The following is a 12,773-nucleotide window of genomic DNA, read 5'->3' on the forward strand; positions in this document are numbered from 1 at the left end:
ACGAAGTATACTAGCACATCCGAGTTTGAGAATATTTAGGACTGAAAACAGGTGAATCACGGCTAATTTCGTGCCCTCTAGTGATATAGAGTCGACGCGGGAGATGAAATACTGAAGTCGCATTTAAAAAAGTGGCATCAATAATGCTCAACAACAAACAACAACAACAACAGCCTGTGAATTCCCACTGCTGGGGTAAAGGCCTCCTCTCCCTTTGAAGAGAAGGTTTGGAATATATTCTACCACGCTGTTCCAATGCGGGTTTGTGGAATACACATGTGGCAGAATTTCTATGAAATTTGTCATAGGCAGGTTTCCTCACAATTTTTTCCTTCACCGCTGAGCACGAGATGAATTATAAAGACAAATTAAGCACATGAATAAGGGGTGCTTGCCTGGGTTTGAACCCGCAATCATTGGTTAAGATGCACGCGTTCTAACCACTGGGCCATATCGACTCGTTAATGAATAATGCTCAATACAAACAAAATTGTAGCTATCTGTTGCCCTAGGAGAGTGAGGCGCCAACAACACCGAAGTAACGTAGCTGCTGACACTCCCGAGGAATATAACAGATGCGCTTCATTTGTCCTGGTTATTGACAATATTATTAATACCTTTAAAAGAACATTTCGCTACTCACAAATCAGTAATAATTACCCTTTTTGTCAAAAAAGCTTAGAGCCTGGTGGTGGTCTAATTTTACAGCACTATTCTCCGTGATTTTTTAAACTTCGATGGAGAGTTTATTGTGTATTTGGGATATTATTGGCTATATGGTCAGCTATATGGTCTACTAAACAATTACTTCTAAAGCTCAGAAGAACTGATATGTAGTCACCCTCCTTATAACACACAAGCTACTCTCTATACTCGTGAAGCAGGTGGCATCGACAGCAAAGATAGAACGTATTTTCGCGAATATTGAGGAAACTGAAACCATTTTTGAGATACAAAAGAGAATAGCCAAAACTAACTGGATTGGCTTTCAAGTGAATTCTAAGTAGTTGTAAGTTTTTTTACGTTAAATATTATTTTTTAGTAATTTTCTTGAGATTCTACAGCTAAAACATTAAAATGCACAATTTATAAAATTATCATCTTGTCCGGCCGCCAAACAAATATGCAAAATTAAAAGTAAAAAATGTGATAAAGTAACGAAAATCGATTAATAATGTCAATTTTATGGACTACATACAGTATGCTGCAGTTACTAACGCTAACAGTCTCCAAATTTGCCGTAAAATCGACGTAGGTTGTTACATTCTAGTAGTAGTTTCGTTTTTTCTATTAAAATTTCAACATAATGATAGAGGATTAAGGGATATAGCTCTCGATAATTATCATTATAAAAATGCAAGATAATACAAAATATTTAATGTGTTCGTAAGATATACCTTTACATATAAATATACAGCTTTATTTTGTATAATATCTAGCAAAACAATAAAAAATACGCTTTATTTTTCTTAAATGTAGCTCTAATATAATAAAATATTTAATTCGTGCACTATTATATAACAATAACAATCACTCGTCGAAACTGCTTAACCATTACGGATGATTATGATATAATAAATTTGATATCTATATATAATCATATGATAAATTATTTAAAGATATTTAGCAAACAACAAAATTAGCGTGACTTAATTAATTACAGTACATTAATTTAAATATTTTTCTTTTTTATGTTTGACGCAAGATCGCATAATAACTGTAGGCTGTGCGGATAATCTGAAAACAATTAGAAGAAATATATTTTCTGGACATAAAATCCTACTAAGGTACATCGAATATTCTTAATACTTGCATAACATGACCCTTTAAGCTTTTCCCTACCCCTTTACCTAATAAAATATTTATTCTAAACAAAAAAAAAAACCTCTGAACCTGAATAAAAGATGGCAAATTAAGTGAATTAAAAGGTCCAGCGCGAATTCTGTAAGGACGAGACATTCCTGCTCCAAGTATGGCCATTTCTCGATGAACCTTCGGGCTGAGGCACCACCTTGCTGAACAAAATGGGCCTTGGCCTTGTCCAACAGAACTCTGTAAATTAAAGTGATTGTATTAGTTCATAAATTTAAGAAGATCATGAACATATAATCGAAAATAGATTATAATTGCAATTGAAACATCTAAACTTTAGAACAGTAGTGCAAAAACATAACGCCTCGTCTTATTATTTGCAGTCGTCATAGGACGATACTTAAAAATATATCAGTTAAATAAATATGAGGTCTACAGTCAGAAAAGAAAACTCGCATTTAAATTCAAGTCACTGGCCCCTAAGATACAGATTTTCCTTGTTTAGGGGTACAGGGCCTCTGTGAGATATGTATTTTGAATAAGAACAATAAATATATTTTGATTTGATTTTTGATTTGATTCCATGCCTTAATTTTATTTTTCGGTACATTATTATTAGTAGACCACAAATATATAAATGTTTTATATTTCTTTCTCCACAGACATGTTTAGTGAATCTTATTTTTAATTTTAAAGTTTATTTAATGTGCCTGAGTGTTTTTATTACCAGACAGCATCACAATAATTGAAGTCTTAAGCTTATTATTTAACGTAACAAAAAGTACTGCCATTATATTGGTATCCTATCAATGTTCACACCTCATTTAATACTGCGTCTCCGTATCGACAGAACAGGAACAGTTGCGTCAACGACGCGCCCATGTACTGTAAAAGAGATATCAGTTGCGTCGTGCTAACCTGATCCTGAAAAATATATTTATTTCGTTTTATTCACATCAACTAATTCCAAATTTAGTATCCCAAAATTATAATTATTATTTTCTATAGCTGACACATTTCATCTTTTTTTTAAAGATTTAGAATTTAAGTCTGCTTATTATAAAATTAAATACTTCTCATTTCGCATAGATACATTTAAGAACATTAACAACTAAATACGGAGGTTAGTCTATTATGGTACATTCTAGTCAAACCGCCTTAAAGTTTCTCTGGGCGCTGGCACTGGTAAAAGCGATTAGGTATTTTATTATAGTTTTTTTATCCTTAGAGTATCTTACCTCATTTAATTGTACTGCGACAGAACACAGCGTTAGTGTCGCCACAAAGAAATATATGCCCAAAATTTTTCGAAGTAGTGTTTCAAGTTCATGAATTGTACTAAAAAAAAATCTATAACGATTAATCTTTGCTACACCACAGTTCTTCAAAATTATTATAAATTTACAAAACTTACTTTATTAATAAAACATGAATGCTGTGGCACTTAATTATCCTGTAATAAGCTCGTTTATCTCTCTTTTCCTGTATATTAGACGACTTCCCTTGTCCCCCTATTAGTTCACTGTATTTGTGTAAGCAAGAAAATTGACCACGAATGAAAATCATCAAACCCACAACTGTTAAATCAAAAGCTACATGCACTTTAACGCAATAAAGGGCTGCAACAATTTCTACTAAAATTGTCACAAGGTATCCGACTGTGTAAGAATCTAAGGGCGACCAACCCGGCAAAACATGCGGCATGCTAGCATCTCGCCCTGTCGTCCTGTATATTGCGTACTCCAGGAACGGAGACACAATATACAGCGTGACTGTGAAGATATAGATTCGCTTTACATTACATGATATCATAAATATATTTCTCGTATAAGAATCGATGTGCTTTGCAAAACTGTGTTTCTCTTCGTCATCAGATTCATAGTCACAGAGAGAATTGCTATTTATCTGTTCGTTTTCCAATAACACTGCTTGGTCAATAATGGAGCGCCATCGTTTCTCGTTACTCAAGAATGACCACAATTTTAAGAAACCCATCATGCAAAATGGCAGAACGCTAATGCCCGCAAAAAGTGCCTTAGGATCATCTTTGGCCAACAAAAGTGCTATTATTTGTGTCAAATTTGTACTTAGAAAACAAATGATGGAGATTTTCGCTATTAGATGAATACCATAAGTGTCAAGGTCATGCCAAAGACCAACGTCGTAAATATGTCTTACAACAATTTTCTTGAAGTTAACTCCTCTACACTGTGGCGACAAGACATCTCTCAAAAAATTTGTTATCCAACGCATTTTATCCTATAAAAATAGTAAGTTAATTAATAAATACGAAAGTTACATAAACATATGTAATAAAATTATTACCTTTGATAAAATTGGTGCTATATTTTTGATATCGTTTGTGCAACGGTTAGAAAGTAAATGTAAAAATCACCGTGTTAGTATAAAAACGAACTACAAACTAGAAATTGCCGATAATTATTGCCCTATTTGACTTAATTTCCTTTCTTGTCGTAGTTAAACTCTGAATTCAGTATTCTTTCATTCCGTCACAAGTTAGCTTTAAACTCTGTTTCGATACTAAAATAGGTATTCAAATGTGAAAATTTCCCCTGGGAACCTCTATATTGTCCAATTAAATCAAATCAATATAAACAAACATCAAGCTAAATTTAATTTAAATCCTAATTAAACATTTAGTTAATTCGTATGTATAGATATATACGTATATATGTATATACATTTTAATATATGTAATTACAAAATAAAAATACCGCGTTTATTTGAATATGATGATAGTCAATAAATTCATTGATTGATTTTAATGATCTATTTTAAGATCTATTCAAGGCGAAAACCTTATTATCCTTGCTACTATTCTACGCGGGGATGATATCTACAGAAACTATTATTATTAACAAAATTGGCCTTAATTCAAATAATTGTTATGTAAATAAACATATTTGAGCAGGTAAAGTATTATTTTCAATTTTAAAACGCAGTTCGCAGCAAAACTTTTTAAAAAAAATCCCTACAGTATAATTAACAAACTTCCAGTACTTCTAATTAAAGGTCCTTAATTATCTAACATAACATGAAGTAATTTTAAAGTTTGTATTTGAAATCAAAGGTAGTAATAAATTGAAACTTGTTAAATTGTACTTGTATTTTTAGTAATTATTGCCTTCTTTAAAAATACACAGGAGACTTGTGATCACACATTTTCTGAGGTAAGAATAAATTATATTCACAATAATCTCACTCACATTTAAGTTAATTTGGTGACAGTAATTAAATTTCTAAATTCTAATAAACAGAGGGGAAATATTATGTCTTCATCCGACAGCGCTACGAAAAACGTTCTAAAGTCTGAAAACTGTACATGTTTTTAATAAATAAAAGATAAAACAAAATATTATTTTTAAATACATATGTAATATAGGAAGTAACTCGGTAAAAATAAAGTCTAATTCTTCGATATAATTTACCCAGGAAGCGTTCAAATTCACCTCGTATTGCCTATACGTACGTACGTCTGCCTATAATTTTCATTTCTCCTTAAAAAATCATTTGCAAGATTTTTATTCAACTTGAAATATAGCAAGCGACAAGTCCTTGAACGAGTTGGAACATTCTAGTCGTTGTAAGTTTAAAAATTGGATAAGTGAACTTAGCGGAAGTCGAAGGATATTTTTACAGAAGCGATACGATTACGTTTCATCTTCATTTTCTATCTCCGACAATATTAATGAACGTTCATTTATATCTAATACAACTAAATTAACTTATAACAATGCACAATCCAGCTGTTTTATAGTTGAAGCCCACTTTATAGAAGTAATACTTAAAGTCCGATAATGAACACGCATTGCGTATTGTGATTGGATTTTTAAACATTTTTTTATATCAATACGATTAAGTGATCTTCTACAAATGTTGTTTATCGAATGTCTAGTAAAACGGTGACTTTTCGAATGCTGCCATCTCTACATGGTATAAATCAAAATCAATTATTGTCGTCTAGTAGTAGTACGCTTAGATTTTTAACTACGTCCGATGTTTACGTCACTTTTTATTATTAAGCCGAGTGGTTCAAGAGGAAGGTTATATGTAGAAAACATGCATAATATTGAAGAAATTCTATAATTTTGACTTTACTAGCCGGAAAAACAAGATTTTTTCTTTTTATTTCTATCTATTATTTGCGTATATTCCGGTTTCACATGGGTAAAGTACGGGTTACTGTATCTGTGTGAAGCCGGAATGGATAACCTTTATAACATTTAAAGGTAAAACTGTATAGTCATAAACATACAGTGAAATATTTTTTGTTATATTAAATAGAAATTAAGTGTTTCATAATATTATCGTGGTGAAACCATAATAGGTACCTTTGCATTGACTACTAAACTACGCAATTAACTCATAAAATTATTAAAGTGTATTGTTACACGAAACCAGCCCTTTCCGTGTTCGCAAACAACCGTTAAATTGAGTAAACATTAAACTAGAAACCAATTAATTACCGGTCAATACAAACTGTTTTCATGAATTAGCTTACCTAAATAGGTACTTTACATGCGTGTTAACAAAAACAATCTTAAAGATATCTCAAAATGAAATTTGATCGCTTTGTTTCGATGGAAAATTCTATTTAATAATAATACAATACATATTACTCAATATTATATTACATTATTATATGACGATTCAAAAGTGCTTATAAAAGCCTACTTGAATAAAGTTTATTTTGATTTTGATTTTATATTATATTAATGTGAAAAAAGCGTGAATTTAGTTTTTGATTTCTAGGATTATGTTAAATTTAATAATATTTAATTGACAAAAACTCTGTTACTAAAATGGTGGAAATATTAACGTATGTTTCTTGTCGGTTCTTTTCGGCGGAATCTGCTTTCGGAACTGGGTGTTAGCGTAACACCTTATTCAATACAATAAAATAAAATAAACATTACGTTTTATAAGATTATAATTATGCGTTTATGAGCTCACTTGAATTAAGAATATTTTGGTTGGATCGATCGATTGATTGATGAGGTACGTTTCTTTTTGTTTTTTTTTTTTCAACTTAACCTGAGAACAATTAATTTACAAGGGTGGACCTTATTTGTGTTTTGTGTAGTAAGATTAATATCTTACTACACAAAACACAAATACACAATAACATTTTCGGTTACGGATATTTCAAACAAATTAATTTTTGAGATACTAAGGTTTTTTAAATTATGCTTTTAAATATAAGATGTAAAACAATTCAATCGGTAGACAGAATACTGGTTATATTTTGTGTTTATGATTTTTAAACTAAAATAATATTTGAAGCATAGAGCAATGACCGGAGGTGTAGTCAAGAACGACATAAAAAAATTATAATTCCTCCCTATTTTCATTCGCAGTGAGTCTTTTACAGGTCATTAAAAAAGGGTTATTAATAGTTAAAAAGTGCAATTTTATTATTTATCTTAAAATAATCATCATATCATTATCATAATCTTGGTTCGTAATACATATTTCTGTCTCAATACAAGTCAATAATAATTTTACCACGTTGAGTAAGCATCAACTCCAGAGTCATCCCAAGCATTTGAATTGCGAATATTTTCAGAACCGTAACCAGATCGACTTGAGAAGCCGTTGGAATTGTGCCCATTTGATCTGTAACCCGCTGATCTCCCACCGTAACTGTCAGAATTTCCCCAACCCCCTGTAGAGCGTCCGAAACCAGACGCACTATTCCAGCCGCCAGCAGATCGACTCAGTCCACCAGATTGCTGACCAAAATTGCTTCCTTGCCAACCACTGCCACCTTGAACAAATTAAATTTATTGATACACTTTAATCTATCTATTTATTTATAAGAAAATAGATATAATACAATAGTTTTTTTGTGTGAAAGTATTTAAGTCATAACGTATGTATGTTTTCTCTTATTGTAATTGTTATTTACCTGGAGAGCGAACTCGCCGAATATTTTCGAAGTCTGCCATCGCGGTTGCGACGACGAATAGGAGAAGGAATAATTTCATCTGCAATAATAAAACTTGTGTAATAACAATTAGCAGACGGGGACTTCTTTACAAATCTTCAAATACAGATCAAAAGCTTAACCGAAGTAGATAACATTCTACAAACATTAAGAGCACACAGCGTTTAACTTCTCAAATTGTGTTCCTATTTCGATTTTCAATTCCTTAACTTAGTTAGTGGTTCCTTATAGTCCAAGGGGACTACAAGAGCTTTATAAGGACAAAAAGTATATGATCCCATGCAGTAAACCAAATGAAAAAAAATATATAGAAGTAAAAAAGCACCGCTTAACTTAGTACAGTATTATATACATAAATAAATATATATTTTTCTGTATAATAATAATAATAATATAATATCATTTAATTTTTTCTCATAAATAAATTGATATTATTTCGTTTTTCATTCCAATCCAAATCACACTAATAATAATCAAGCTTTTTTGAATTGACTTATTTCATCTTACGTTTTATATGAATAATATAATTATAAAAGAAGTAGTTTAAAGTATGTATGTAAGTTTATATAACAAGAGTAACAGCCAGTATACCATATAAAACCATTTTCTTCATTGTCGAGTATTTAACAAACTGTATAAAATACATTTAGTAAAGACAGTGGAGTAAGCCGATCGGACATAGTGAGACAACTTAGTTGGCAAACTGCCTGGCTTGTGAATTTGAATACAATTCCGTTTTATTTTTCGGAATGTAATCCCGCTCCTGCAGCTTCTTACCTATGACGCCACAACGTTACTCGGAACTGACATCGGGTCAATCGAAAGTAAGTTAGGTGGATTAACAAGAAGACAAAACGCGCGTGTAAACCGTTTTTTTTTTTTAATTTGTAAATAATGTCATTAGATTTTTTCTAATAATATAGATTGGCGGACGAGCAAATGGCTCATCTGATGGTAAGAAGTCACCGCCGTCCACAAACAATGGCGCTGTAACTATATTAACCATTCCTTTGCATAGTCACAATGCCATTTCGTCAATGTGGCAACAACCTTGGAAACGAAGATTTTATACTGTATTGTTCATCAGACACTTGCAATTATACTCGATACAAGACAATGTCAAACCAGCTTAAATTAGTGGGTTATTAAGGCAAGAAAAGAGGCTTATTTTTGTTGGTCTACTCCTACTAGCTAGCAGTGAGATATTTACAGGATGTTTACTAGATTACTTGTGTACTTTTACAGATAAATTAAGTACCGACTGGGCTTCGTAGCTTTGAACCGACATGTAAAGTAGTAGTAGTAGTAAAGTAACAGCCTGTACATTACCCACTGCTGAGCTAAGGCCTCCTCTTCCATTGAGGAGAGGGTTTGGAACATATTCCACCGCGCTGTTCCAATGCGGGTTGGTGGAATGCACATGTGGCAGACTTTCGTTGAAATTAGACACATGCAGGTTTTCTCACGATGTTTTCCTTCACCGCCGAGCACGAGATGAATTATAAACACAAATTAAGCACATATATAATATACATATGTGGTGCTTGCCTGGGCTTGAACCCGAAATCATCGGTTGAGATGCACGCGTTCTAACCACTGGGCCACCTCAGTTCGCTCGCTCTGAACTGACATACATGAATTAAATTTTCTTTTGTTTTAAAAAAACCAAGCGAGATTCTAATAGATTTTGGTATCTAAAGTATACTAATATGTGTAGCTAAAAGGTTTACATCTCTATTTCTTTTAACCTAATAATCTCATGATCTATAAGTCGTATTTGAAACATACATTTATCTTTAGCTTTGATACTAAATTTATTGAGGAACATTCAGCTACGACCAACAACGGTATAACTACGGGAGCGGAACAGTAAGGCTTAAGCTTAACCACGCAGGTCCCTAGTTTCATATAAAATAAATTAAAAAACTTACCATTTTTAAGTGCGTAGAGATCGAAATTACAACTTGTACTTCTGAGAAGTCAGCTGTGTCCCTGCTTATATATATTTTGGACAGCGCCGTAGGACGACACGCCATTAATTATACGAATCAAGTAATAACTTTGTCACGTTTAGTTCATTGAAATGAAACGCGGATTTAAACTGATCCGTGATACATACACGACTGTTAACGCTTTGATATATTTTTTATAGTTCTTTTATTGGAATTAGGGGCAATTTATAATATGTTTAATATGAAGGACGGAGAATATATTATTTGAAACACAATTTTTGTATCATCAATAGCAACAAATTATAAATCTGTTTATATGTATAATCGAACGAAAAATGCTTGAAAGTAATTGCATCGTTAATGTTATCATTTAGTAACAAATATCCATTATATAACAAACTAATAAGATTGTCACGTGTCAGGCAAAAAAGTAGCCTATGTCCTTTAATTTCATCAAATTCGATTCAGTAGTTTGGTCGTGAAAGAGCGACAGATGGACAGAGTTACTTTCACATTTATAATATTAAAAAAAATACAGATTATAAATAGTAAATAGCCTCCTAATCCTTAGACTAGTCATACACTTATTCTCGTTGGTCAGAGCTAATTACACCGAGCTAATCATATCGAAAATAGATAGTCTAAGACGATTTACGACAAATGTTTACTTTCTTACAATGAAATCCCTTTTGCAAGAGCAACCATTGCTTTTTTTTATATGAAACAGAAGAATTGTTTCCGGCGGAAAAACATAAACAACGCTACAATTAACGGTAGGTTTTTTAAACAATACAAATAATATGTCATGCGCATGAAAAAATAAAAAGTACATAGTTTATATTTTTTTATATATTTATAATATTGGCACAAGGACGAAGAATATTCAGTCTACATTTTTATTTTCACCAGCAACGTAGGTTGTTCAAAATATGCTTAACCGCTTAGGTTACAATGGTTTTAATTATAATAGATTAAATATTATTAATAGATTAAACCTCTAAACTTCAAGAAATTATGTAATATAATATATATAACATAGTATATGTAATGAAACATGGCGTATGTGTTATACTTGAATCGGCTTTAGATAGTGGACACTTTAAAAAAAAAATAACGCTATTTTTGACAATGGAAAAATATAAGATTAAATAATATATATTTAAGTACACTTATGTTACGAAAGATTATTTGATATTTTCTTTGTAATATACCAGATTTTATGTCTAAAACAGAGGTGAACATATCCTAAATGCTAGTTATGTCTATTACGCCCGACCTAACCTGCATCTGACAATAAAGGACATAGCTACTTAAACAAAAACAGCCTGTTGCCACAATGCAATCACTGCAACTTTCTATAATTCGAACATTTATTGTGCTATTGTCTTGTTTAATAGGGTTTGTTAATTAAATAAAGAGATCGGTTTTGTATGTTTGTTTTATCCTTCTTAATATAAATAATATAATAATTCATTTATTGTATATGTCGGCGCGAAACCACGAATTAAAGAAAAACACGTGTCCAGAAATGATTTAAAACTGTTTGATTGTTAAATTAATATTTTTTAATGAATTGTGAAATGTTAAATTAGTCTGAAATATTTTAGTGTTTGTAAAGGTATAATGTTGAGTGTATAAGTCTACCCACCTATTTTTGTTATAAAAGACCAAGCGCCCGCCGGTACCGACAGGCTTGTTCGAGCCTTCGGAGCGATAGAGGATTATTTCCTCAGTTTAATTTTATACCACCGAGGACGGTTAAAGATCGAAACCCTGACACTCGTATCGTACCGTCAGCAATGCTGACGTCATATTTTTTAAAAACGGGCTCGGACATGCTTATACGTTATATACATATTTTGTGTTATATATTTATTAAAATAAGGCACACCAAATATAAGTCCACAAGTTATTACTATAAATATGTGCAAATTTAAAGTTATAATTAAGGTTTAATATGCAATTTATAGGCGTGCACGTAACAGTTAAACTAATTTAAATAATCTATTAATATTGCAATCTTTTATCTAAACCGTTTTTCATGTCTTTTATTTGTACCAACTGGATACAGATTAGTTCGCCAATTTCACGTGCGAAACAATGACGAATTAATAAACTGTAGTGTTATAATATGATAGAGTAATAACTCTAAATTTTTGTTTGTATATTAAACTATAATTTTATATATTTAAATCAATATTCTCTCTAAGGTCGATTACAAGTTCAATGTCAATAAATTAAGTAGATTAAATTATTTGAATAGGTTATTAGTCCAAGCTAAAATATGCAGTTCGGTTTTAAATAAACCGAACTGCACATTTTAGCTTGGACCATAACCATTATACACACAATACACACTCTAATTTAGACATTTAGTCAGTAGGTTAATAAATAAAGCGTGATTAAAAGTTACATCTGCAATAATATATATTATATTCATACACTTCAAATTTATTGATCGCTTAAAAAGATAATGTCCTTAGCGCCAGGTCTTAGGAAGGTCTTTAATCTTGGACGGATGACATGTATTTGAATCTAAGAGATACACAATTAAGATCATTTGCAATATATGGCTAATCCGAAATTTAAACCGATCCTGAATTCTGCACCATTTAAACTTATCAATGGACCGATTCGATTGACTTAAAAATTTTATTTTAACTCACTATTTCAACAGTTACATTAAAAAAAAAACTTAATTAAACCGTGGAAAAGAAGGATTTTGTAAACATTTAATTAAAAAGTTAGATTATCTTCTTTAATAAAATGTCTCTTAGCCACACGGAACTCTTTTATTATAAAAACAATTCGTATAAAAATGCAAAACTTCCCCTTACTTGTAGCGTATTCTTAGCATATTTCCCAACTTACAAATAACGTGTTTTGTTTGATAGTTCATTTAAATTGCTATTCTTCAGATAGAGTAAAATCTGTAACAATTTTTTCATAGCTAAGTATATACACTGTTAAGCTATTTATTTTTTGCAGGCGTAGGTATCACGTTATTGTAATTAGTGTCAGAAAATAAAAACTTAGTTGTA

General features: G+C 31.4%; 2 protein-coding genes across 2 annotated transcripts; both read right to left on the reverse strand.

The window, feature by feature from the left end:
• Positions 1-1,689: 1,689 nt before the first annotated feature.
• On the reverse strand, positions 1,690-3,945 carry LOC124531987 (odorant receptor 67c-like). Its single transcript, XM_047106593.1, has 5 exons — positions 3,227-3,945; positions 3,051-3,150; positions 2,632-2,736; positions 1,894-2,052; positions 1,690-1,737 (listed from the first exon to the last, which is right to left on the reverse strand). The coding sequence occupies exons 1-5, from the start codon at positions 3,808-3,810 to the stop codon at positions 1,690-1,692; spliced, it is 996 nt and encodes a 331-aa protein (XP_046962549.1). The 5' UTR covers positions 3,811-3,945.
• A 3,246-nt stretch (positions 3,946-7,191) lies between these two features.
• Positions 7,192-7,819, reverse strand: LOC124532123 (protein FAM98B-like). Its single transcript, XM_047106827.1, has 2 exons — positions 7,742-7,819; positions 7,192-7,600 (listed from the first exon to the last, which is right to left on the reverse strand). Exons 1-2 carry the CDS (start codon positions 7,779-7,781, stop codon positions 7,335-7,337), a joined length of 306 nt encoding a protein of 101 aa, XP_046962783.1. The 5' UTR covers positions 7,782-7,819; the 3' UTR covers positions 7,192-7,334.
• Positions 7,820-12,773: the final 4,954 nt, after the last annotated feature.

This window comes from Vanessa cardui, chromosome 8, assembly GCF_905220365.1.
Source record: "Vanessa cardui chromosome 8, ilVanCard2.1, whole genome shotgun sequence".
NCBI lineage: Eukaryota > Metazoa > Arthropoda > Insecta > Lepidoptera > Nymphalidae > Vanessa > Vanessa cardui.

Coding starts and splice junctions, on each gene's coding strand:
- LOC124531987 (XM_047106593.1), bottom strand. CDS start 3,810: ATGATGGGTTTCTTAAAATTGTGGTCATTCTTGAGTAACGAGAAACGA. Junction 2,053..2,631: donor GAGACGCAGTATTAAATGAG/GTGTGAACATTG, acceptor TTTAATTTACAG/AGTTCTGTTGGACAAGGCCA. Junction 1,738..1,893: donor ATTTGCCATCTTTTATTCAG/GTTCAGAGGTTT, acceptor AATTGTTTTCAG/ATTATCCGCACAGCCTACAG.
- LOC124532123 (XM_047106827.1), bottom strand. CDS start 7,781: ATGGCAGACTTCGAAAATATTCGGCGAGTTCGCTCTCCAG. Junction 7,601..7,741: donor TCGGCGAGTTCGCTCTCCAG/GTAAATAACAAT, acceptor AATTTGTTCAAG/GTGGCAGTGGTTGGCAAGGA.